The sequence below is a fragment of the Danaus plexippus genome, chromosome 17 (genome assembly GCF_018135715.1).
Source record: "Danaus plexippus chromosome 17, MEX_DaPlex, whole genome shotgun sequence".
In the NCBI taxonomy this organism is placed as follows: Eukaryota; Metazoa; Arthropoda; class Insecta; order Lepidoptera; family Nymphalidae; genus Danaus; species Danaus plexippus.
Genome location: NC_083548.1, coordinates 6,074,358 through 6,101,108, shown reverse-complemented (window position 1 = coordinate 6,101,108; position 26,751 = coordinate 6,074,358). Strand labels below are relative to the sequence as shown.

Genomic DNA, 26,751 nt, shown 5'->3' with positions numbered 1-26,751 from the left:
AGAATTTTAATTTGTTTCATTTACTTCATGGCTTTGTTGCTTTTTATATTAACAATAATTATCTGTTTTTTGCCACACGTGACGTAACTACTTGCCATTGTATATTTGTTTCCAAACATTGAATCATCGTTAGATTGTCAAACTTGTTCAAACTTGTACGAACTACGAATAAATAAAAAGGTGAAGATATAGTCTACTGCAGCATTATTGTTTTCTTTCTATTATTATTTTTCCATTGAATAATGGCGCCAACGAAAGTAGATCAAGGTACTATCATAATTTTAGACGTTGGAAAAAACGTTTCAATATTAGAAGACAAAAATCAGAAAAGTTTTTTTGAAAGTGCAAGAGAATGCGCCGTTCGTATTATAGAGAGAAAAATTTTAAGTCAAGGTAAAAACTTGCTGGGCATAATATTACTCGGATCTAAAATAAGCAAAAATAATCTGTCCGAACAAACGCCGGGTTGTTGTCGGAATATTGAACTTTTAGCGGAACTTCAGTACCCCACCTGGAAAATGATACGAGACTTACCTACACAAGTAAGAATATATTTAATACATATATAAATAAAGTATCTAAATGATTATTAGTGTGTTTCAACTTGCTGAACGTAATTGTTTAAATTCATATTTTTTCGAATTTTATAGCTTTATTTTATTTTTTAGCCGACAAAATCGACTGGCAATTGGTTGGATGCGCTTATAGTAGCTGTAGACCATTTCAAAAGTCATACACCAAGTTTTAAAATTGCTGATAAAAATATAATTCTGTTGACCAACTTTGAAGCACTATCTGACTTAGAAGAAAGTGATATCGAAACGGTACATATCAAATTTTTATTAATGGTTTATGTTATAGGCCCTTAAATGAGTTGAGGATGCATCCTATGCTGGTCAGATTTTCCCATTGAGAGAGAGATTGAAAAGGAAAAAATAAGAATATTGATGTAGAAAGGAAGAAAAATGACTTGAATATTTTGGTTCTTTCATTAAATTAAGACATGTAATTATGTACTATTTATCAAAATGTATTTTTTTTTAATAAATGGTATGCATTAACAGTTTAAATTTTCAGGCCATTTCGGGCTTTCAAGAAGATGGCTTTGAATTGGATGTGATCGGTCCGGAATTATACAATGAAGACAACAAAAACTCTGACATAGATCTAGCAAGAAAATTTGTTGAAGGAACAAATGGCAGCACAGCCACTTTTGACTACGCCATGAGATATTTACTATTCCACAAAAAGAAAACCGTTAATTCTAATCCATGGAATGTCGATTTAAGTATTGGACCGAACATTAAAATACCAGTTTCCGCATACATCAGAATTAAAGATGAACCAGTTGTCAAAAATTTTAACAAGTCTGTTAGAAATCCCGTCACAGAAAAATCAAGTGCTACTGAATATATTGAGAGAAAGAAGACATTCATTAACACAGAAGCTCAAATGGAAGTGGAGTCTACCGAAGTTATTAAGGGTTACCAGTACGGGGAACAGGTGATACCATTTTCAGATTTTGATAAAAGTATGATTTATGATGCCGGAAACAAATCACTCAATGTATATGGCTTTACAAAATCGGGTAATGTTACTTGGCAGAACTTGAATGGAGATGGACTATATTATGTTTTTGGACAAAAAGGAGATAAAAAGAGTGAATATGCCGTCAGATGTCTCGTAGAATGTCTTTTGGAGTTGGATTTAGTGGCTATTGTTAGAAGAGTGTATAATAATGGCAATGCTCCCAGAATGTTTGTATTAATGCCGGTCATTGATTCAGAAAATTTTGTTGGTCTTTCAATGGCTGGTTTATGTTACAAAGAAGAAATTAAGAGCATGGCTTTTCCGGCCACTAACCTCAAGAAATATAATTGTTCTGAACAACAGGTTGAAGCATTTAAGGAGCTTATTAAAGCTATGGATCTCACCAAAGCATATGATGAATCAGATTTTGATGATACGGAAGCATTCCCTATAGCAAAGGTTGTTAGTCCATGGGCACAATATATTCTTGACTGTATAGCTTTCAGAGCAATGAATCCTCACCAGCCCTTGCCACAGCCCAGAGATGACATCATGGTGCTGTTTAAAGTGCCTCCTCTTATAGAAAAAAGGGCCAGAGATCCTATGGAAAAGTTAAAAGAGCTTTTTGAATTAAATAGAGTTGAAGTTAAAAAGCCGAAAAGAAAGACCGTTCCTATGGATATTGATGAAAAACCAGGCACTTCTAGAGAATCAGAAATTTCTGATGATATGCCGAAAGTAAACCTTAATGTTGTTAAAAGACCTGATATTATAATTGGAACATTAAATCCTATAAATGATTATGAAAAGCTTAAGAATGAGGGTCGGACGATATGTGATCTGTACAAACAAATGATAGAAGCTATCGAGAGTCTAATACACGGCAACATCGATGGTGACTTTACCAAAGCATTGGATGCAATGGCCTATCTCAGATCAGAATCATGTAAGACGGATCCATCATATTATAATAATTGGATAAAGAATTTCAAACTCGATCTAATAGATCGGAAGCAGAATAAAGTTTTGCATTTGATAAGTGAGGAAAATTTGAGCTACATACTTAAAAGTGAGAACAACTTGAGTAATTTCGCCTCCAATGTGAGCGATGAAAGTCAGATGTATGAGAATGACACAGTTCCGACATTAACTCAAGTCAACATAAGTTCGGAAGTCGACAACATGTTTGATAATATGTTTGATGATATGTGATACTTTTAAATATATTTTGTTTCTATATTTATAAAAGAATATATTTTTGTTAGCTGTTACTGTTTATTATAAGATAAGTGTAAGAAATTTTTATTAAATTGGTAAAATTAAGTAGTTTTTTTTTTATATACATAAAGCTGGAAATGAAACATTAAATTTCATCTAAACTTTTAATATTTGATAAATGATCTAATCTCCAATCTTGTACATAAACTGAATTTATAATTATTAAATTCTTTACATCATATGAATATTGTGAAGTCATCACTGAACACCGCTGGGGGTTATTTTGTTTTGCGAGTGAAGGATTTCAAGGAATTCTTGTAAAGAGAGTTCTTCTTGGCAGTCCGTGTCCAAATCATGTTCGAGCTGCGCCTCCATAGAGTTTGCGTCTGGACTAAGCACGATATTTTCATCTAGAACGACGTGATTTAGCCGCGATTTCAGGCTTTGTAGTATTTCTTCCAGTTCTAAACACTTATTTCTGATGGAAGTGCCAAGATCAGACGAGGGGTCTATATCATCCACAGTTGCGTTTTCAGAGAATGAATTAGCTGGTGTTCGGGTTCTCGGAGGCTGCATTATGTTGAACAAATTCTCTGGAATTCCATTTCCATTCCGTATTGAGTCAGGCGATCTAGACTCTGTAAACTCGGCTAAAATCTCGTCAATAATATCTTCTGCATTTTGTCGCGGGTCAACAACCTCGTCGGGGTTGTCACCACTGTCACCGTTAATCATTTTATTATTAGAATCCAACTTCATGATTAAGTTTGTTATTGGAATTATTGATTTGTTATCAAAATAAATAATAAATAGAGGTGGGCACTTGTTGTCCTAGTCAGATGATTGATGATGGTGGTGTTGCTAACATTAAAAATAGTGTTGCGAATGAAAACTACAAATAACAATAATTTTATATTTTACTATGTAAGTAAATTATAATGTATATATTATACTTTAAAAAAATTATCAAAATTAATTTAAATTAAAGACTTTGTTGAATGCACAGATTCTAATGATTATTTATTTAGTAAATAAAATCAACAACTATTTTTAAAGGTTTTTAAAAATCTTTTTAATATTCTATCTAAAAAACTTCAAATTAATTGTTACAAAATCTACGTTGGGGGAAAAATAAATCTAGATAGGCTTCTTTTCTTAATTTTTTTTCAATTTCTTCACTTTTCATGATTTTGAGAGCAGCTTTACAGCTATTATGTGCATGGGCAAAGAAACAATCTCTCACCGACTGTAATAAAACAATTTTAACGTTATCATTTAAGAATAATGAATAAACATAGAAAGATATTTTTACTTACCTTGAATTCAGCTAACTTAACACCTTGGAATTTTGCAAGACAGTGTTTGAATAATATCGAGTAATGTTTCCTACATAGGAAAATTCTATTTTCGTAATGCCAGTAGTCTCCTTGCTCCGAACAAGAACAACCACAAAAACCGCAAGCATCCAAATTGTAAGGAACACATTTAATCTAAACAATGATACATAAAACACATCAAAACAATGCTTAGTTTTTTATAAAAAAAAAAGCTAAAGGATGAATTAATAAGTTAAAAATTATCAACCCATAAAAGTATTCACAGTTCAAAATTATTTAGAAATTAAAGTTGTGACAAAAATTATTAATAATCACCTGCACGGCACATTTCAGTACTTTTTTCCCTGAAAAACTATATGAAAATTTCATTTGTTGTTTTTGGTACTCGGGAAGATAGTCACAGGGCCTATAAAAAGCGAGAGTATTAACATATTCAAATAGAGTATGTAAAAATATACACGCCAGTATTCGGTTCATTCAATTGTTTTCATACTTACGCAGGACAGTCGCTAGCCTTGAACAGCGCCTTTCTCTTGGAAGTGGAGTTAAAAGCCGCACAGTTCTGATGGATTGGTTTTTTCGGAGGCGGCTCCTGAGGTGGCGGTTGATACTCGTGCCTCACCTTCCATCTTGGTGATTTTTGACCGTAGTAACATTTGCTATAAATCTGTTTTTTTTTTCATTCATGAGAATAATCTATCAATATATTGTGATATAAAAACAAAAAGAGTAAGTGAATTTTAATATTTTCACCAATCATCACTGCTCGTTGGAGCGTGAGAGATTGTCTTATTTGGGTAAAAGCGGCAAACACATAATTTCGTACGCTTTACATATAAGAATTATTATTATAAGGTTTAGTATTAAATTTAAAAAAACGGTTGCTAAAATTGCAGAACATATCTCATGGTAACATATTTAAGCATACTCTGTGATTAATATCGTAAAACGCATCACGATTGTCGTTATAAGAGCCAGGTCCCAAGTTAGGTCTAAGTTCATGTGCCATCCGCCGCATGAAAGGGCTAAGCGCTGGACCCTTCATAGGTAGTACTTCTCGATCCAGCCCTGTACCGAAACATATCCTTGGAGGTTTCTTCTTGGTAACAACGTATTCGAAATCTATTAAGTAAAAAATATATTTTCATAATGATAAATATTAAGATTTTCAAATTTTTATTCCGTTGTTCTTTTACCGCCATGAAAGGCCTCATGCATATTATTTGGACGCAAAAATCGGCGTTTGTAAGGACGTTGCATGGTTGTAAGTTTGATGTTCAACTGTCAGTTGCTTATGGTAAGCTTTCGTGATGGGACCAACAAAAAAATAACGAATACGGCTATTACGTTTTATTGAAGCGCACGCTAGCCCTGAGTAGGGTGCCCAAAATTCTCATACTGATTTTAAGGATATAATTTATACATTACGTAGCATGTGTACTTTTATTTAAATGTCACTTAACGTGTTAATATAAGTTCTATTAACATATTGTTATATTTTAGGGCAAAATAATACTTTTCTTCAATCGTCGAAATATCAAGTAATGTCATAATTGTAGCACATTACTGCAAAATGTCGTAAGTTTTGGTATAAGCATGGTAAACTTAGTGTCGTGTGTATGAATGATAGTATTTTTCTTATGACGCGAAATTGGATGGAAAGAAAACCGCAAAGGTCATGACAATCGATGAAAAATTAACGAATAATGAAACCAAGATTCTTACCTAATGTCAAGTCCCAAGTCATAGCTCGCTTAATGTCTGTTTTCTTTTTATGTTAAATAACACTGAAAACGATAATTATAAATACAAATAAGATATAGTTTCTTATATATTGTAAATTTAGATGTACCTACATAATAGATAAAATTCCCATATTCAAAGCGTACTTTAAATCAAAGCAGTTATCGAACTTATTATCGAGACAAATGATGAAGTGATTATCCTCTATTTATAAAATGTTTTTGGAATTATTAATAAAATAGTTAGACATAATGTACTTGATAAAGATAAATTAAGATGATTAAAATTAGTTTCATTTTAACATGCCTCTTTCTATATTTTATTTCTTTATAAAACTACAAAAGTCAAAAACATTTTGTATATTTTTGTTTGGTTTTCAGATAAATTAATGTTATATCAATCAGTTTTAAAATATGTTTTAAATTATTCTGTCCCCATTCATCCATTATAACACAGATTTAAATGAACTAAATAAGAAAGATTACTACACAGTGAACTGCGAATATATCATTAATTATTATAATAAATGTATTTGTAACCTTCGATTGTGCATGGTAGGCTTTTGTATATATTTTTCCCTCTATAAAATACTATAGTAAATTATTTTAAAAACGTTTGCTTTGTCAGTGTCATTTTAACATTGTTTTGAAATAAGAAATAAAAAAGTTCCTAATCAATATAAGAGTAGACTGAAAGCTCTATTTTATATCACGATTGTCAAAACTCAAAAATAATTCAGTTGAATTGTCAATGTTTAAAAGTGACATTTTAAACACGATTGTATATATCCGAATACGAAATGCGGCGAAATAAACTGTTCATAATCAGTAGGAATTAGAAACGATATAAGAAGGTCGTTTTCTTTTGATGCGCTGTACATTTTAATATATAAAAAACAAGGTAAATTGTGTCAGTCTGTGCGTAACAGGTGTCATATTACATGTGTTGCAATTTGTCTTATGTCATTGCTGCTTATAGACTATTATATCATAATATATCAGTATTTATTCCTCATTAAAATATGATATTCTCTTTGTAACATATTGATTAACTTGGTGAGCATTATTTTCAATACGGTTAAAAGGGGTGCAAGTATATAGGGCAAATATTTTGAATTTTTAAACTTGAAACTATTTAAAGTACAAAATTCCATCGACTTCGTCTATCAAAGTGCAATTTTCCAATTGTTTGTTATAAAATGAATGTTAATTTTTAACATCAATTAATTTATTTGCTATTTCTTTTCAGAATCATGGCTCTTAACACCAAATTGTTATTGCCCGCTCTATTGGGCTTCTCATTGGTGACAGTTAGTGCATTTGTTGTGTACTATGTGTTCAAACGAGAAGATGAAGCGGAAGATAAACCAATTCGATCAACTAAGCTTAATATGATTGAAGTTAAAGTACCTAAAAGTATTGTCCCAGCTCTCATTGGTGAGTTATATGTTATTACAAAGAAATATTTGTGTGGCTAACCCATTAAGTATATATATATATAATTACTATTAACCATGACTGACACTTAATACATAAGTTGTTATAATAAATAAAAATATTGGATTGTTTATTCTATGACAGCACGATTATGTCATGAGATCATGTCCAAACATGATACATTTTTATATCCAAGGTCTTGCCGTCAGAGTATTATGTTGATTATTGTATGTTCATATTACTTCAATATTTTTGCCTTCAAAGTATGACATATAATATTGTATGATTTCAATAATGTCTTTATATTTTTATTTGATTTCGAATAAAGTAAAATTTAAATAATTTAATAAAAAAATAAAATTGAGAATCCTTGAGTAATAATTAAATTAAAATTAAAATTAAAATTAAGGACTTACTATAGAATGCTTCACCAAATTACATAGAATTTTATACAAAGACACTAGGCTGTGACATTTTAAATGAAAACATGCTAAAATCTTAGTTATAACTCAGTGACGGTGTAGTTCATTTGGTAAAGAGACTGAAATCCGAGATCCCATAGATAGCAGGTTTGAAACCTCATTTTTTTCATTACATATCACTGCTTTCTTTACTAATGTTTTTATTCTGAATAATTATTTAACAAGATCTAACATTATAAAACATTTTTATATTAAATATTTCTTTTCAACTATTTATTATATAATGAGATCTAAGACTGTCGCGAGTTTTATTCATTTAAATGAAACTAATATTTTCCGTATTATACTACGCGGATTTTATTATTTTAAAACAACGTAATCCCGACGTTTGATGAAAAGTAACCGAAACGTCGGGATTATGTAGTTTTAAAATAATAAAATCCGCGTAGTATATCCGAAAATATATTAGTTTCATTTAAATATTTATATATTTTATGTGTAATGATTTTGTTTATAAAGTTATTAATTTGTTTTTTCGGTGTTTTTGCTACGCGTTTTCGATTACCGTTTTAAATTATAATGTGTTGAAATCTTAATTCATTGTTTGTTCATCTAGAGCAGTGGTTCCCAACCGGTGGTTCGCGAACAAATTCAAAACTCTTTTAAACTTTATTAATGTTTTAATAATATATATTTGTTGATATTAAAGGCATTGAGTTTTTTATTAAAGTTTATTTTCTTAGTCATTCATTTTATTTTTCTTTTACATTGTGGTCCCATTAGAACAACAAAGTTTACAAAGTGGTCCCTAGTCAAGAAAAGTTTGGGAACCAATGATCTAGAGATAATACAGTTTTTGTTCAACAAAAATCTTTATAAATAATTCTTAGTTAGTTTATCTAGCAAGTTAGTTAGCGGGCGAATATATCACACTGTAGTTTTTCGCTCGCTCTAAGTAAACACTCGTTTTTTTTTGTATAATTGAATATTTCATTAGGTTTTGTTTGAAATTATTAATAATATTAATGTTGGAACAAAATCCATAACAGCACTTGTTCTATGGCATACCATTTCACAGGTAGGGGCGGGACAAATATTAAACAAATCGAGGAGAAGACGGGTGCAACGATACACTTTAAAAAGTTCAGCGATAAGCAATACGATGTTTGCATTCTACGCGGAAGATCTCACTCTACGCAGGTAGCTGAGACATTGATACATGACTTCATCAAACAACAGCCCTTGATAGAAAACGACACTATGGAGGTACCCGGCTGGGCTTGCGGCAGGATTATCGGTGGGTGTCTGAACTATCGCAGTGTATTGAAATGAAGGTTTAGATAGGGACCCTTAAACCAACACCTGGGTCGCAGGTCCCAGGCACTGTTGAAGCTCCTCTCCCTGCAACCATGGACCCAGCAACCGCACGTTGAATCCATGGCATGCTGAGAGGTTTCGTCTCTGTCTTATTAAGATAGATAAGAGTCCATTGAATGAATCTTCCGTGGGCTAGATTTCGTTGCTTGTGTTCTGTCATAGTTTTTTGAAATGAAACCTCTTATGCGACTTCCAATAAGGTGGCGTTGAACGTTTAACGCTCCTAGGGGGAGGGGGTTAGAAAGAGACAGCGCGAGAGGGAATGCGTGGCGCTCGGACGCATGCCGGCGATCAGTTGTGACTTGTTAATGTTAATAAAGTGTCTTAATGGGAACACTGAAAATTCCTTGAAAATTAATTTCTTCCCCTTCCTGTTTACTTCCCAACATTACGAAGTTTCACTCCTTCCAGGTGGCAGCGGTGATACGATAAATCTGATAAGCCACACTAGTGGGGCTCGGGTTAAGGTTGAGGGGGAGAGAGGAGACAACGGTCAGCGGCACGTCAGTCTGAAGGGCACCGCGGAACAGATCGAAGCGGCCAAGAAAATGATCGCTGAATGTGTAAGTTTTAAATACCGAAATAGAAAACTAACATGCAACCTTCAAAATTATACGAAATATTTTTTTTCTCACTTGGTACCAGAAGTATAATTTTTAATGTAACAGTAGATTACAGAAAACACTTTAAAAATATATTTGTTGTGCCAGCATTTTTTCCTATTATATAAAATAAGGTTAACTATTTCATAAGTGCTAAAATTCCTATTCGTAAATTTCTTAGCATATGCAAATGTCAGTGGGAATTTTAAAAAGTCAAAGTTGATCAATATGCACCTGTACTTGTATAAGTGATATTACATTAAAAAAAAAACGGATTTTTATTTTTCATGTCCAAACTGTGGTTATATCGTCTGTCACTAAACAAAATTATCTTTCAAAATTCTTTCTACCCCCCAAAAAAAATTATTTCAAGTATTTTAATTTTAGTACTTAATTATGAAATGCCAAGGTGGAATCGGAGAGATGTCGTCGCGAGATAGAACAGTCTAGACGTTTACCGCGCGTGCCGACCCCGCCAACCGGGCAGCCAGCCCAGCCGGTGGCGGTGCAGGCAGAGCTGCCGGCAGCTCAGCCCAACAGACCGGACACGCCAGGTGACACCGCCAAGCATGTGAAATACAGGCGTGGTAAGATGCATGCCTTTTGTCTTGTTATGTTAATCAATTGATGTACATTACGTCACAGGTTAACAAGAATATATATATGTATGTGTTAATGAGAATTTAGACATTTTTTCTGTCAGGTTGGTATTACTAAAAGTAATTTTTATGTTAAATTTTTGAACGTTTGTCAGTGCTACAAACTGTCACAACTATGGTGATGATATGAAAAGTTACTAATTTTTATTTAAATCCTTAACTAGACTATGTTTTTATTTACTTGCAAGGACATAACAAGACAATGTGTTATTTGAATGTTTTGTCTTAATGATTGTTTTGTTTGTGTGTAGCTAATTTTTATTTTAGTATATATTTTTTTCGTATATATCTATGACAATACAAATCCTAGCGGCTGGAGGTTAATACTGATTTGTTTATAATATTCGTGTTTCGGTTATCACCTTGTATGGTCCGTATTGGGGAGTAACATTTTAGCTGGGTTTGATACAGTTTAGTGAGTTTTTCTTCACCTTTCTTACAATCAATTGTTATATTTACAAACGTATATATAATATATAAGGTTTCCTATGATGATACTATATTAAAAATATATATTAACTTTACCTGTGCAGAGAGTAGTGCGTGCACTTTACTCGTATAATATGAATTATTATTGTGACAGGTTACACAGGGTGTGTAAATACTTGCGTGTATATGTTGCTAAATGAAATATTTAGTCCGCTATAGTTTCGATACATGTATATACAGGGTGTGTGCGTTTGTCTCTTTATTTGGTCCGCTATAGTTCTGATAGGCAATTGCACAGGGTGTTCCATTTTGTTTAATGATATATTTAAATTTATTCAGAGGCGTCTTCGTCGATAGAGGTGTACGTGTCAGCGGTGTCATCTCCGTCACGTTTCTGGGTTCAGTTCGTCGGGCCTCAGGTCTCCCAGCTGGATGAACTGGTTTCACACATGACGGAATATTACAATAAGAAAGACAACAGAGCGAACCACGCGGTTAGTAGTGGTGTAACTATATTTATTAAAATGCAGTACAGAACTTAATATCGAGCTTAAATTCATACGGAATATGTATGAAGCAATCCACGACACGGCCGGGATTGAACCTGCTGCCTCAGAAATGTTTTATGCTTTCCTTAACTGCTGTTTGTGGTCCAATACGGGCGGTTTATTTATGAATTGGAGGGTAGTCGCCGGACTACAGGTCATGTCATATGAACACGTGCTTATGGTTTTAAAGAGTCCTACAGTATACAAAGGAGCCTACAAGTGTACACAAATGTGTATATGTGTGTGTGTGTTTGTGCATTTGTAGGCTTGTGTGTGGATCGAGTGAAAAACATTATCAGTTCTAAAATCATATTATGTTAATATGAATACGTAAAATTTTGTTATTTTCCAGTTAAGTCACGTGAGCGTGGGCCAGGTCGTGGCAGCTGTGTTCAGACACGACGGTCGCTGGTACAGGGCGCGGGTCAACGACATCAGGCCGAACGAATTTGATCACACCCAACAAGTTAGTATACGTGTTTTGAAACTATCACGTTACCATGTGGGATGTGTTTTTATTGCACACATATATATATATATGTCTGTGTGCGTGCGTGCGTGTGTGGGTGTTTGTGTTTGCATATAAGCGGAGTAGAAATGTCCATACTAGTTTTGAGATGAAAATCTTATTTACGTTAAAAAAATAGTAATTCAGCGTAGTTATAGATCTTTTGGTTAACATGTGACAAGTCATTTTCAATATTGTATTATCCCCACCACTCTCGCTTTGATGTCCATCTATCGTGATATGTTGGACATTACAATTTTTTTTAAGACTTTACTTCCTTATTCTAATGTACAGATTAAACTATTATAGCATTTCATGATACTACTATACTATACAATATTGATCAAAATGCATAAATCCACAGTAATGCTCTTACTCTTCTAAATATAAAACAATTAATATATATATATGTAGCTAAACAAGAAGTAGTGTAAGCGGCGGTGTTCCCTGGGACTGATGATAGTCGTACGTTCTTTAACATTTTTTGGATTTATTATGAGTTTTAAATGTTCAAGTGACGAGGATGATTAATTTGGTGTCTGCTCCAGGTGGCGGATGTGTTTTTCCTGGACTACGGCGACAGTGAATACGTGGCTACCCACGAGCTCTGCGAGCTGAGGGCCGATCTGCTAAGACTGAGGTTCCAGGTGAATACGATTAGAATATTATATTAATACAACCCAAAATAATGTTATATTATTATCTCTGTACTACTAATAAAAAACCTTTAGTAGGAAAAAAAATTAAATGAATAGCGGGAGGTCACAAACAACGATGCGCTTAGTCTGAGGTTATATCGTCTAACTTGTGTTATAATTTGTTGTTTGTTTACGGAGAGTCTTACGTTTCCCATTCGTTAATATTATAATGTACCACGATTTGTTATTATAAAAACTGTTAACTATCCGTTTGTATGTAGCGATGTCAACTTGTACTAAGCGTATATATACTCCCTTATTTGATATTGTTAAGTGCCTATAAGTAATAATATATAAATATCGTACATTCTAGGCGATGGAGTGTTTCCTGGCCGGCGTGGAGCCCGCGAGGCAGAGGAACGAGGCCGGCGCGGCTCGCTGGCATCCCAACGCTATTGAAAGATTCGAGGAACTGACACAGGTCACGGTTACATGATATGTTGAACTTGATGGAGCTCCCCCTAACAATATAAACTGGTGGAGGCATGTCGCTTAGCTCAGTACACTGGATTGAAAAGCTAATATAGTTTTGAGTTTAATTATATCGAACGGCTGAAACCGAATGCAAACGCTAGTTTATTTAAAAATCGTCTTAATAGTTTTTGACGTGAAAGTTAATATTGGGTTCCTGTATAATATATTTTAATTGATTTTCTACTTGAGATATTTATGTTATAATTGAGGTAGATGCAACAGTCGCGACGCAACATTTTTCGAATCCGTTTTATATTATTAAAAAAAAAATACTTTACAATGATTTTTAAATTATTTTTGCGAGCGTAGTTCATAGATTTTTAATTATCTTATTACAGGTGGCCAAGTGGAAGCCTTTGATGTCCCGCACGTGTAGCTACAGACGTAGTGCTGTGGTCGGCGGCCGGGAGAGAGAAGTTCCCGGGATAAAGTTATATGACGTCACGGACGGTAGGAATATATATAAAATTTAATTAATTAATTTAAATTTTTAATTCAAACGTATACAACCCTATCCTGGTTATAGCAAGAGTTATTTGAATGTTTTATAACTTAAAGCTTATACTGATAGGTTAAAATTTTTGTAACGTAACTACTAATATATACAGGATGTTCATATTCTGTATTTCAAACAAGATTTCATTAAATCTTCTCTCAGCACGGTCCGTGGATATTATGAGTAATGTATTCCAAAATCTACACCACATTGATTTAAATTAACAAATCATTTTTTTGTTAGTTTCAATAATTCCAATTGTCACGAGCAAGGGTTTGATGAGAACTATTGACACGGTGTTCAGTAGAGAGCAGAAATATTCACCTTACTATAATCATTTGTGTCGCTTGTCCGGGGACCGGAACGAATCCAACCTAGCAGCTCTTTATACACAGCAATCCGATTACTAGAATATTCCGAAACGTACTCATACGTGTCTATAGACATTAACAAAAGGAACGGTCTAGTAAAAGTTGAGCTTATAGTTCGCCCACTCGTCACGAGATGGCGCTGCCTGTCAATGTAGAAAACATTCCACAATACTAGCTTAGATGACCTACGAAACTTACTTGTATGTATATTATAATAAGAATTACATGTTAATACTTATAACCTATACCTAAGACTATGATTGCCCCGATGTTAGGATAGCAATGCCATTCCATAGCTTGTGTGGTATCAGGAATCTTCTGGTTCACACGGCTTGGTGTTGGTTCCGCGGAGTCAGCGGCGTCACTCGTTATATGATATTTTTTATCCATACAACGACGTTTCCCCGGATATGTTCATTATTTTTTTAATATGTTGCGCGTACGCAACAGGTGATCCTTAAGCCGGAGCGACAGTCAGTATCGTCTTTATAATTTCAGTCTTTGCTCTACCACTGTGACCTTTATTTGTGTAATAACTAACTAAATCAATGGTATCTCAGGGAATTACTTGGACGTGTGTGAGGTGCTGATAGCTGAGGGCTGGGCGGTGCCGGCGGCCTGCGACACGTTCCGCGGGGCCTTGGGCGGCGGGGGAACACCGGGGGGGCCGTACGGAGACTTGGGACACTCACGGTTAGAACATATATATTAAACATGTCCGTATCACTCCACCTGATTGTGGAAATGAGGCTTAAAGTATTGAATGAGCTATTAAAGTTACAGTGTATTCCATCTCACCTCAAGACAACCGAATTGTAAAAGGAAGAGTTTGTGTTTTAGCCGTGCTTAGAGGTGGTTTTATTTATGTCAAATTATTATTACATTTCTCTCCACTGGAAGTTGCTGTAGTAATTATTCCGAAGTTGATATTACGTCGGAATTTTCATTATACAATGCAATGTTTTGCTGAACATTTGAAGTCAAATAGAAATAGAAGTGTGTGTATATATAAATATACATACACACACACTCGCGCGCACACATACACACACACGCGCGCGCACACATATATATTTATATATATTAAAATTCATAGACACGTCCAGGATCCCAATTCGCGATGTCTAGAATGCAAATATTTAATATAAATCGTTATGTCTATAATTGATAATGATTGAGATGTGTTCGTCAGCGTCCTGGGTATGGTGACCGGAAATCGCGCGTCATCAATGCCGGCTGAGGCCAAGGACAAGCCGAGGACACCGGGACCGGAAACGTTCAGAGGTACTCCATGTTAATATAGCTAATAACATCCATTAACAACAAGCATAGCATCTGATAAAACTTATAGTTTAATATTTTGATTCATGTTCTAAAAACAAAATCATTGTGTTATAAATTATTAAACTAATTATATCGTAGTTATATTCAAACTTCAATAAGTACTTCTCCCGCCCAATAACTGTGACAGGTGTCACCTACGTCAAATATAAGACTGTCAAATAAAAGACTTTTTTATGCTGTAGCCTCATTCACTCTGAAATCGTGACATATTCTGCCAATGTCAACTTTTTAATAGTTGAACGGATTATAATTTAGAATACCGTGTGGAGAAAACACCAAGGAGTTCTCTAACGGAAAAAAAGCATTTTTTATATATAAGGATCTTGTTACATACGCTACATCGAATCCAATACACATGGACAACACAACTAAAAATATATGCTTAAGAAAAGACAAAAAGTATTTAGTTAACTTTAACTCAAACTTCATTTTGCACAACCAAAAGCCGTTCTCCCAAAATGTAGTTTCAGATTTGACAAAAATAAAAAAGTTCCTATAGCCATGACATTTTCAGGATATGGTATGTAATTTTTTTGTCCGGTTTAAAATTGTAATACTAAACCTATTGACTTTATAACTGTCGATCTAAACGTAAATTCATAATAATATTCGTATGTATGTATCTCTAAAGTGTTGTCGATTCATTATCAATAAAAATAAAACTACCCTCAGACATTTAATAAAAAAAAAAAAAGAAATAAAAAATGTAACTTGTCAACAGGCCTGCGCTAATGGATTTAAATCAGCGGTTTCAGGTATTATATGAAAAATAAGAAATGTGTTTATTATCTGTGTATGTTCTAAGAGATTTTATTTCGAGTTATTTTTTATCTGTGTAGGTATAGTTCGGATGTTCCGTTTACACATTAACCCGTGAACTCGGTCGTAGTAAATATTTCATTATTGTTAACTATATGCAAAAATGTGTTGTGTCGTTTGATGGTGACTGCGTTCATTTTTTTTTTTTAATCTTAATTTTATTCGTCCATTAAATAGATAAATTAACTAATTAATGTTAACAGCATAATAATACAAGTGTAATATCTTTATTATGTTTCCACAGACAACCCGATGTCAAAGTCACTGGCTTCCGGTTTGGAAAATTCAGATAAAATCAAATCCGTATCTAACTTCGATCTCTCCTACTCCGAGACTGTTCCGAAGTCGAACGGCACGAGCGACTTCCTCGACTCCGAGATAACGGCCAACGAGAAACAACTCGAAGTCATATCGAAGTCACTCAACGACGAGAAAGCGAAGATGAATAGGATCGACTCGCATCATAGTAATTTAGAATCTCTCGGAAGGATTTGATGGCCGTTCAATATTATGGTAACCCAAATTATTCCGCAGATGAAGTCTCACCCGGCCCTTCCCTAACCTCTTCGGTCATATAAGTAATACCTATTTTTATTAGATCTGTTCCTACAACGCTTTAAATTGGATTTTTCTATCTCATATACATGTTAATTTAAACCCTATATCAGTTCGTATAGGGTTCATTTTACACATAAGATCTGTTTATTCTTTGATAAATTTAACACTATTGTGTAAGAGATATTTCTCGGTAGTCGTTTTATAATCTGTGATTGTCGTGTAGACAACTCTGCTTCGTAGTATAATAATTAATATTGGTGTCTTGTAGTAGTTGGTCATTGTACTGTAGTATATATATATTAGTCACAAATTTTGTGCCACTTAAGTGTATGTTGAAAGTTTTTTTTAATAGTGAAAAACTCTAAACTGTCCGTATTTAGTCTGTAAATCAAACATATGGTAATGATCTGAGACATGTGTAAGGGATGTGATTATATGCACAATCAAACTACCCCGACTTCGCTTGCTGTTGTAACCGACTGCTTTATGGTGCTCATATATATAGGTCATGAGCTATGACAGTGTTAAATAGGTTGCTATGTATAAGTTACTTCTGAAGGGTTGCTTATAAAAAATGTTAAAAGGACGCTATAAAAAATTGTTACTTAATTATTTTTTTTGGGGAATATTTGATAAGTTTAAATGTATGAAAGGTCACACCGGTCTCATTGTAATATTGAGTTCTATTTGCTTTTTTACATACAAGCTGTACGCTGTAAGACTTAGGCCAACGACTTAATAGATGTTTCAATGAAATCTCGTGTAGAGAAATAATACAAAGGTTTGTCTTATATTAATTCTCACAACATCGAGTCGTTTCATTGCCGGTTTCTGGCTTCGGACCTCTTAGTCTCGGGATTTTGGTATGTGACCGCAATGTCCACAGTATTCAGCGGCTGTCTCTCGCCGTTACGTACTTATATTGTTACAGAGGTAATGTACCGAATTAAATGTTGTGTATCCGTAATTATAGTTAGATATTGTATTTATTAGTAGTGTTAAGATGTAGATGCACTGTACACATGCTGTAACGACGGACTAAGTAGTTCTTGGACTAATATAGCGATATCGTAAGAAACGAATGACATTCATCCGGCCGTAGATAAAAGAATTCAACGTTCAGTCTCTAGTTCACAGATAAAAAAAAATCATTAAATAAAATTATTTTTTAAAATTTATCTGTCATCAAAAAGTAGATTTAAATTTACGCCAAGGATTTCTGTGTAAGAAAAATCTGTGAAAAACTGAATGTTAGTTTGTAGGCTGTAGAAATTTATAACGTAAGCTACCGTAAAATCATTATTATATGTTTATATGCATATGTTTTTCTTTTATATTCAGTGTGGCAACACGGAAGTCCATTTTTGGTGTAGGGTTAAAGTTAAAAATAAAAAATGTGTTGGATCGTAGAGCATGTGATATTACGGGTGAGGGAATTTAAGACTCGGGAGTCGTGAGTTTAGGACGTAAGTGTTAGAGGACCTTTGTTAATTTGGAACGCAAAAGGTTAGTGAAGTACGCTTAAGATACCCCTGCTCGATTATTTCGTGAAGGGGATGAACGAATTTGGCTAGTTTAGTGTCCTCGTTCGGTGCTACAAGCGGCGTTGTTTAGTACTTAAGTTAGGTGTGTCTTAACGTCCCTCCACACGTCGTAGTGCCATACTGATAAGTACAAAGTTTATTTTGTTATTCTGTTGCTTATTTTTTTAAGACACTCTGTTACAACGTCACAGGTCGACGAACCTTCAAATTGTTTTCAATAAACTTCCTGTATGTGTAAAAATTGTTTTATTTCATAATTTATTTTTGATGACTAGTCTTTACTCGCAAAATGGAACTGAAGAAAATGCGATTGAAATATAAAAAAAAAAATCTACGAAAAACACAATATTTAATGTAAGGATTATGTTAAAATTGATAGTTGGAGATGTTCTGTCATAATACTATTGATACCAATTGGGAAAACGATGTATAAAACTCGTGAATTGTAACACAGCCACTCTAATTGGAGTTATTTACCTCGCTTTAAAACCATTACAAATCTATGTATTAAACAAAATTATACCATTTAAAAAAGATGTTTCTAGAAACGTGTTTAAATAGTTCTGCAAATCCAAGTAACGATGATATAGAGCTAACGTGGGGAACACAGTCCACTGACATCTACAGTAGAGCAAAGGTTACAGTGAAGGCTCCTATTGGAGGCAGTTTTGATATGTAAGTAATGCTAGATCCATTTTTCTTTCCTCTATCGCATGTGCATTACATACGACAGGAGAGTGGGGGTGAATTAAAGTGCAGCATTTACATTCTCATTTGTATACTTCAGTGATCTGTGTTTTTTTTTTTTGTAATAGAAATAAACGTTTTGTTCAATATTTCTTTTTACGAACATAATCTGAACTATATTTATTATGTATAACAATACTCTAAAACACAGATTAAAAATTACATTTATAGATTAGTCTCATTGACTATTGATTTCATTGTCATTACAGATGTCAATCAAATAATTTGCCAAATATTTCAGCGAATTTCGTGCGATCAGTAGAAAAGTAACATTTGCGTCACGGTTTTATAAAACTACACCATATTTGTTTATATGTAATAATGTCTGACGGTGTATTAAATTTATATTCACATAGAACATGTAACTTGACACTACAATTACACAAAAAAAAACTGACGACAAAATTATAGATACAAAAAATATCTTTAAATATAAAGCCATAACATTTTAACTTAAATGGATACTTCATCAGGAGGGGGTTACGTAAGTACGTCATATAAAAAATAACTATTATCCCAGTCGAAAAATTAAGAAATTTAAACAAATTTACTGAAATGCTATTTTATATTTCTGATTTCTTATATGAAAGAAAATATTGTATTTGGATATAATCTGTGAGTTATACTTCATGTTTAATAATAAATTTTATATCATAATATATCTGGTCATAGGTTTTCTTGACAGATCAAATTTCGAACTCGAAATGCAACCTAAGCAAAAAAACAGGCGGATGATAGAGATTCGTTTGTAGAATTGACGAAAATAAAAAGCTAATAACTAAGCTTAGAGCATAGAAGGGTGGTTGTGAAAGCAATATTTAGTATTATTGTGATAAACTGAAGTATTTTATAACTGTAAAAAGCGGCAACAATTAGTGCCCTCGTCTCCATGTATTTAAAAATTATTTAATGATCGTTTAACAAACAAATATTCTGGTACTGTCTGCAATATTCATAGACTTTCCCAAGAGGTAGACGTCTGGATGTCGTTTTATGAATTTGTCTCTGTCTGGTGATTTAATAAAATATTAAAATTCAAATCGCACACAAAACAGATGAATTTCGTTGTAGCACATGTGCTTTAAACCAACAGTACTTAAAGACTGACAGTTTTTTTTTGTTATAATTGAATATTATTAAAAAAAATCATAGATAGCTACGTCAATAGTAATAATTGACTTTTATAACGTACCTGGCCGGGTGAACACGAATCTCTTTTACGTCTAGATAAAGACGACCTTGATCGTTCTCCAAACACAATAATTAATATAACATTTTTTGTTACATTCTAAATTGTTATTTATATTTCCATTCTTTTATCATCTTTCAATTCCTTTACAAATCTCAATGATTGCTGTCTCGAAATCATTATGGCTTGTGTTGTTAGTAGGTACATACTAAAGTCACTTTGACAATTAAGTCAGTTTGGCGCCTTGGAAGTATAATTTACAATGATCCAAAGTGTACAGCCAAAGTGAAACAGAGTAAGGAAAAGTAATGCTCTACCAGCCGTATATAGGTTGATATAGATAATGGCCGTGATATTATAGGAAACAATAGCGGTGCAAACAAAGCAGCACGGAAAGCGACTCTCACCGCAAACCATTATCCGCGGTCTCCGGCGACCCGTGGCAGTGTCGTGTGGTGCAAAATTCAATATTATATAGAGATACATAAATTAAATACAAGTAACTTGAAAAAACATGACAAAATAATTCAAAATTAAAATCAATAAGACCCGTAACACGTTGTAAATATAACTTATATAAGAAAATTGTTGAAGTTCATTAGGAACTATATATATCTTGTTAGGAAACAGTGTGAACAAGTTCATGATTCTCGTTTAGTACCCAGTGATTTACCAAAACCAAAGGATATTAGAAATGAATAATTATAATTGCTTTCACTTCTGAGAAAAAAACAGTTAATTATTTATTTTAAACCTTAAATCTAATGAAATTAAATGTATTGAAACGATCATTGTTGCAATGCTTTGGATAGAAAAACGGAAGTTACGTAAAACACAAGCTCTTCCCAATCTCGTGTCGATTCGACCGTGAAGACAAACTTGAACAGTTCTCAAACATTTTCACTTTCGAATAACCACAACTGATTACCGAATAAGTATCGGTTTTTACAAATCCATCACCTCTTCGATTTGTCAATGCTTTATTATTCTGCAATTAAGGTTTTGTCATTAAAAATACGCGACGGGTAAGAAGATTGATTAGTTATCGGTTTGATTGATTGGTAAATAATTAAAGACACTTACCTAATTATAAAAGTGAGATGTAATAGTGGCGTAGGATATCTAATATCAGGCGTCAATTATAACGTGTCAGACTTTCACAAGACCTAACCCAGTCACGACACACGCCTTGCTAGAGGCATGAAATGAAGTTAAACTTGCGAAAGCAGTCTGCTTTACTACATAGTTTAAGTATCTACCTAGACCTTAATAAGTATGAAAGAATTCGAAGTTTTAATGTTCCAGAAAAATATGCCATAATAACCGGCATTTAACTTCAAGTAAGACGACGTAACGACTTGTCCTTTTGATATTATATCAAAGGAATTTATTTTAAATTATAATGAAGTCTAGTCGCATTGTATAATTCCGGTAATAATATACCGTTGGCATTAAAGTGATAATCAAAATTGCATAATTTAAACCAGTTATTCGTACCCTTGCAATAAATGTCCACACGTCCTGTGAAGCGTGAACAATTCGTAAGGTATTGTTGTAATCTTAGATTTTCCGTGTGATATAATGCCTAATTAGTTTCAATATACATTTTCTAATATAAATAAAGCTGTAAATTGAGATGAAAATATTTTTAAAGTATATTAGTTTTGTAATTAAATATAAATGAATTATCTTTACAGAATGAACTATCGACTGAAGATGGTATGACGTCTTACCATAATTTTTTTACAATGGATCGTCAAAAGTTACTGCCACAACAAATGTAAGCAGACTTTCACTTTAAACTGCAGTAATTTCATAAATGAGCAATCAGAACCGTCACAATGTTTTGCTGGTCGCTAACTGTCGCTAAACTAACGTATTATGGTTGGTGTCGAATTGAATAATTCTGAGTTACGAAAACTGTTTCCGATGTCCAGTTATCTAATATTATCAGGGACTTAGTTTCACGAAGTCACAGACTCAAAATAAAACAAATAAATTCGTATTTTAAACGAAAAACTTTCTTATATTCTAGCACATTCATTTATAATCATATTACAGACATCTTTAACTATTGTTGTCGTCAGTAGATCTATAGTTAACACATTTAAAACTATATGTACTCAAAAATACCTTTATATAATTTATTCACAAATGATTTTCTAGATTATTTTAAAATTTTAAAGAGAACATTTGAGTTTTGGTTGACAAACTTCATATTTTTTAAAAAATATGACATAAATCAAAATAATTATTCCCGGACCGTGTCTCATCCATTTTACACGACACTGGCAAAATATACTGTGCACGTCTTTGCACGGATGAAGGCCATATTTTAAACAAACAACAACAAAAAAAATAGGTAAAGGTTATACAAAGTTTTTGAATTAGGTCCGCAAACAGCACAAAGTCAACCGTAATGTCAGAGCCTTTACTGATCTACAAAGGAATTAGAAAGTCAAAGGAAGAATCGTAAAAAGAAAGTAATAATCTTAAACTTTCCTGAATTATAAAAGTCTAACCTGTAAAAGAATATGATCTCGTCTGAGTGTGCCTATAGTCTGCTATAACTATGTCTAAAAGAGTCTTGTAACGATAAACCTAAATAAACAAATAAGTTAGAAACAAAATTTCAGAAGATCCCTAATTAATACAAACATTTTAACTGAATTCAAAATAAAATAAGAAAAGGAGATGGAACGGGTAGCAAGAATTACACTTTCTAATATCGATTTAGTGATGTGCCTAACCGATTGAAAGAAAATATACTCTTGATAAATAAAAAAAATATTTATATAATTATAAAGTGACTGAAACGATAACATTCAATATCATTAACATGAAGCATAATGTTTTGTATGGTTCCTTTGTGAAATTATTTTGAATGTTATTCCTGCTGTTCTATAAGTTTCTATTGCAATACAGAGCTAGTCTTGAATAGTAATAACTAATGATCAATATGTACTAAGAATAAAAAGACGACACACTTACCATACTAATACAAAGCATGCTTAATGTTATGCGTTAAGCAAAACAAGTATTAATGGTTGTACCTAAGATTAATCTAGACAGAGCGGTTCGAAAGATAAAATGCAACAATAGTTCGTTAAATAACTAAAATAATACCTTTTCCACGACTAACTTTATTCAGTACAGACAACACGTTATGAGATAAGTGGCTAAGACTTAAGAGTGCGGTTTCTTATCTAGGAGAATATCGAGAGTCAAAGTTACAGCAATAGCTTTAATTTGAATTTTATCAAATTCGGTGTAGGAAATGTATGTATTGTATATACATACATATTACCTACATAAAAACTTACACGATTTAAATTTTAAACAGAATTTGAAAAATGGAGACTAATGATCCAGATAACCTCTAAAAGAAATAAAAGTTATTTACAATAAATATAAGCGAAGTATTATAAGACGCAACTTTTGTAATTTTATTCTCTCATTAACTTTTTTCAATAAATAAATTATAGTAAATTATTTTCTTTTACCGGTAGTGTATATTTAAGAGCAAGTTACTTGTCTAAACCTATAGCAAGTTTCTGAACGATCTCTATCTTTTTAAACATAAACCTAACTATAATCTATGACATTTCCCTACACGTTATTTGTCAATTGAACTTTGACTGAATGGTACAATTCCTATTAAAGCCCCATTAGTTTCTGTTACATATTTCAACAAAGCTATAGAACTGCTTCCACAACTTAATCAACATTGTTACAAACTCATTGTGCAGAACAAACTCATTTCACGCAGTCAACAATTGTGTAACACGTAATCTTTATTCCGCAATTCAAACTTTTATCTCAAAACTTTACTTAATATGAGAATACGTTTTGCTCTTTAGTAATGCATTGTGGAGAGAAATATGTCAAGGTCAAATTAACTGCATGACTTTTACCATATATAGTTTTTATGAAATAAATACGTGCGCTTTCGACCTTTGCCTTAATCCGTATATTAAATAAAAATCTTTTGTTACGATTTCATTTATATTCGAAATATTGTATGTAATAATAGGCGATGGAATAAATTAATTATAAAAATAATGTACATATTATAAAAATTTTATTATTATTACGAATTATATCCATACAGTATTAGTCATTCATGCATTTTAACTGTGCTTAGACTAGCAACTAAACACGTTTATTTACGATCATGCACCAACTGTCACAATAAATATAATTTGAAATCTACGTCGAATTGTAATAGAAATTAAACTGAAAATAGGTATTTAAAACATTTTTTTTTTTAAAGGTCAACACCAAGGTTTAAAACAATATTGCAAACGTCATTGAACTCAGCTTTCATTGAAATGAAAAGAAGGTTGTATTAGTTATAATGTCTAGCGTTGTAGATGTTTTGTTAGATAATAATTTAGCATACTTCAATAACAAAACAAGTTATTTTAAATTCTAAAAGTTAAATTTTCTGATTTATTGACCTGAATAAGTTTTAGAACGTCTAAAACGTGACTAGTCAAACGCTACATTATTATTAACTAGGTAAACAACTTGCCTTAGTTATAAACCCGAAACGATTTTATATATTACGCCTGGCATAGATTTAAAACAGTTTTCTTAAGTGTTAATTGTCATCTTATACAAATTCATTCGAGGCAATCAAAATGAAATGTATATTTTAAAACAATAAGAAATATTTTTAAGCATTTTTTGTATTGCCAGTTCTTTTAGCAACACACTTTATGAATCTTACATCATGTAATATATTAATATTGTTTTAGCGATTTACTTTCTGGAGACATTGTAAACTTTTTCGTTATGTAACTTAAGGTATTTTAAAAGTTATTTTCTTGCGTTATTTATTCAACCATAAATATGTTCAAAGTAGGCGTTAATACTACCCACGGAATTCTATCACGAGGCCTAGCGTGGGTATAGATAACATATTTTGTCAATATTACAAACATGTTTATTTAATACTATATGAAAACTATCGAAAGAGGTAAGTTAGCTCTTAAAAATAAAAATGTGTAATAATTATTATAAAAATATATCCTCAAAGCAATAAACAGTTGATTTACAAAGATCAATACATATATTAAAACAAAGTCCCTCACCGCGTCTGTCTGTCTGTTCGCGATAAACGGAAAAACTACTTCACCGATTATCAAACAGTTATCACCACGCGATAACGTGATTCTCGAGGAAGGTTTTAGTATATAATTTGTTTAATTTTTGTATTTACTTGTGTGTACATTAACGATATTTGTTGAAAATGTCGGGAAAACATGAGCCGTCTGAGAGCTTTTAACGAAAATGCTGCCTTAAGTCTTTGTAACAAAATAATATATGGTGGAATTGTGTATCTTATATAGGTCTACAGAAAAGTCCGGGATGGCATATGTCTATCTCTTAAGGATAACATACTATATCCATTTTACAAGTTTTAAAAATAGGCATTCCTAAAGCGTTTATTGGAAAGCTATTTACATAAACACGGCGTTGAGTCTTATCAAAATAAATTACTTCGTTTTCAAGCCTAGATCAGTATCTGAAAATTACTTTTTTAAATCATTTAATTCACTCGTACCATTTGAAAGTTACCATAATATAAGTTTAATAATTGTCAAAATTAAATAGGCTATTTTATATTTTTTGTAAAGAGCTCGTGCAAAGCCGGGGCTGGTACCTAGTATTAAATAAAATTCAAAAACAAATACACTACCTATATCATTCTTGTACTAATTCAAATACTTTGACGTTTCACAGTAGACTTTTGCTTATGAATTAAAAAAAGTCAATGTTTAAAAAGTTCTTATAGTATAAATAAAAATAATGTATTTAAGCAAATACTGGATGTATTACTAATGTGTCAAGGAAAGTAACAGATGACAGCTGTTTGATCGGCATTGAGGTTACAATATGGCGGTGTAATTAGATTTTGGCGGGATGTTCCTTGAATAGGAACCGGGGATATCACCTTTTTAGCTAATTTTAATTAATAAATATGTTTCTCATCGCTACCAAATCTTAGTCAACTGTAAGTTATTAATTTTATTGTCGTTATGTTAAGAAATGTTTTTATTTTTATGTAAACCAAGATTGGATTTCATCTTCTTTCTTCTGAAACTCTTTATAATTCTTTTGTATTCTTAAAATATATAAATTTTAATCAAACACCATATGTTCTTACTGAATAAAATTCATAAAACACTCTACTTATACCCCTAAAGAAACATTAACTTAAGCAGCCAACAGTGAAGTATTATATTCAAAATCATAAAGGAAGATTTTTTTAATACTTTATTTCCATAATAAAAATAAAATAATATTTATAATACAATATCCTGGCTTGTATAAAGTACAAGGAAGTATAGATTCAGCTGTTCTTATTCAGTCAAGGTTGCGTACTTTTAAAAAGTACAAATGTCACACTAAGTTGACGTTAACAATATAATATTATCTGTACTTTAGATAAAGTACGTATATATTTACAGTACGTACTTTATAAACGAGTTCATTACGAAAACTGTAAAGTTTAATTTTTTGAAACTTTTACAGATTGTTGAATAAAATAATATTCATTATCTTGAGCATACATTTTTTAATGCAATTAAAGTACATATTATATCTTTCTCAGTCAAAGTAACATTTTATTATTTGCGTGCAAGAAACTTACTGAAATAAAATAAATAAATTAAACTCACTAATTTGATTATTCTT

At 32.4% G+C, this 26,751-nt stretch overlaps 3 protein-coding genes across 5 annotated transcripts; 2 read left to right on the top strand and 1 right to left on the bottom strand.

Annotated features, from left to right (window-relative positions):
* Window positions 1-103: 103 nt before the first annotated feature.
* LOC116771116 (X-ray repair cross-complementing protein 5-like) lies at window positions 104-2,853 on the top strand. The gene is made up of 3 exons (XM_032662837.2): window positions 104-542; window positions 669-824; window positions 1,078-2,853. The coding sequence occupies exons 1-3, from the start codon at window positions 243-245 to the stop codon at window positions 2,740-2,742; spliced, it is 2,121 nt and encodes a 706-aa protein (XP_032518728.2). The 5' UTR covers window positions 104-242; the 3' UTR covers window positions 2,743-2,853.
* An 885-nt stretch (window positions 2,854-3,738) lies between these two features.
* On the bottom strand, window positions 3,739-6,492 carry LOC116771403 (uncharacterized). The gene is made up of 7 exons (XM_061523156.1): window positions 6,368-6,492; window positions 5,811-5,872; window positions 5,014-5,207; window positions 4,583-4,752; window positions 4,401-4,491; window positions 4,065-4,238; window positions 3,739-3,994 (listed from the first exon to the last, which is right to left on the bottom strand). The coding sequence occupies exons 2-7, from the start codon at window positions 5,830-5,832 to the stop codon at window positions 3,848-3,850; spliced, it is 798 nt and encodes a 265-aa protein (XP_061379140.1). The 5' UTR covers window positions 5,833-5,872; window positions 6,368-6,492; the 3' UTR covers window positions 3,739-3,847.
* Window positions 6,493-6,552: 60 nt separating this feature from the next.
* Window positions 6,553-18,354, top strand: LOC116771138 (tudor and KH domain-containing protein homolog). 3 transcript variants are annotated; one of them, XM_032662876.2, is made up of 13 exons: window positions 6,553-6,728; window positions 7,077-7,264; window positions 8,765-8,983; window positions 9,475-9,626; window positions 10,075-10,219; window positions 11,093-11,247; window positions 11,654-11,767; window positions 12,358-12,456; window positions 12,821-12,928; window positions 13,320-13,431; window positions 14,409-14,541; window positions 15,041-15,132; window positions 16,256-18,354. In XM_032662876.2, exons 2-13 carry the CDS (start codon window positions 7,081-7,083, stop codon window positions 16,504-16,506), a joined length of 1,764 nt encoding a protein of 587 aa, XP_032518767.2. In that variant the 5' UTR covers window positions 6,553-6,728; window positions 7,077-7,080; the 3' UTR covers window positions 16,507-18,354. The 3 variants fall into 3 exon arrangements, with proteins under 3 accessions (XP_032518767.2, XP_032518765.2, XP_032518766.2); XM_032662874.2 differs by having other exon boundaries at window positions 10,075-10,252; XM_032662875.2 differs by lacking the exon at window positions 6,553-6,728 and adding an exon at window positions 6,744-6,883 and having other exon boundaries at window positions 10,075-10,252.
* Window positions 18,355-26,751: the final 8,397 nt, after the last annotated feature.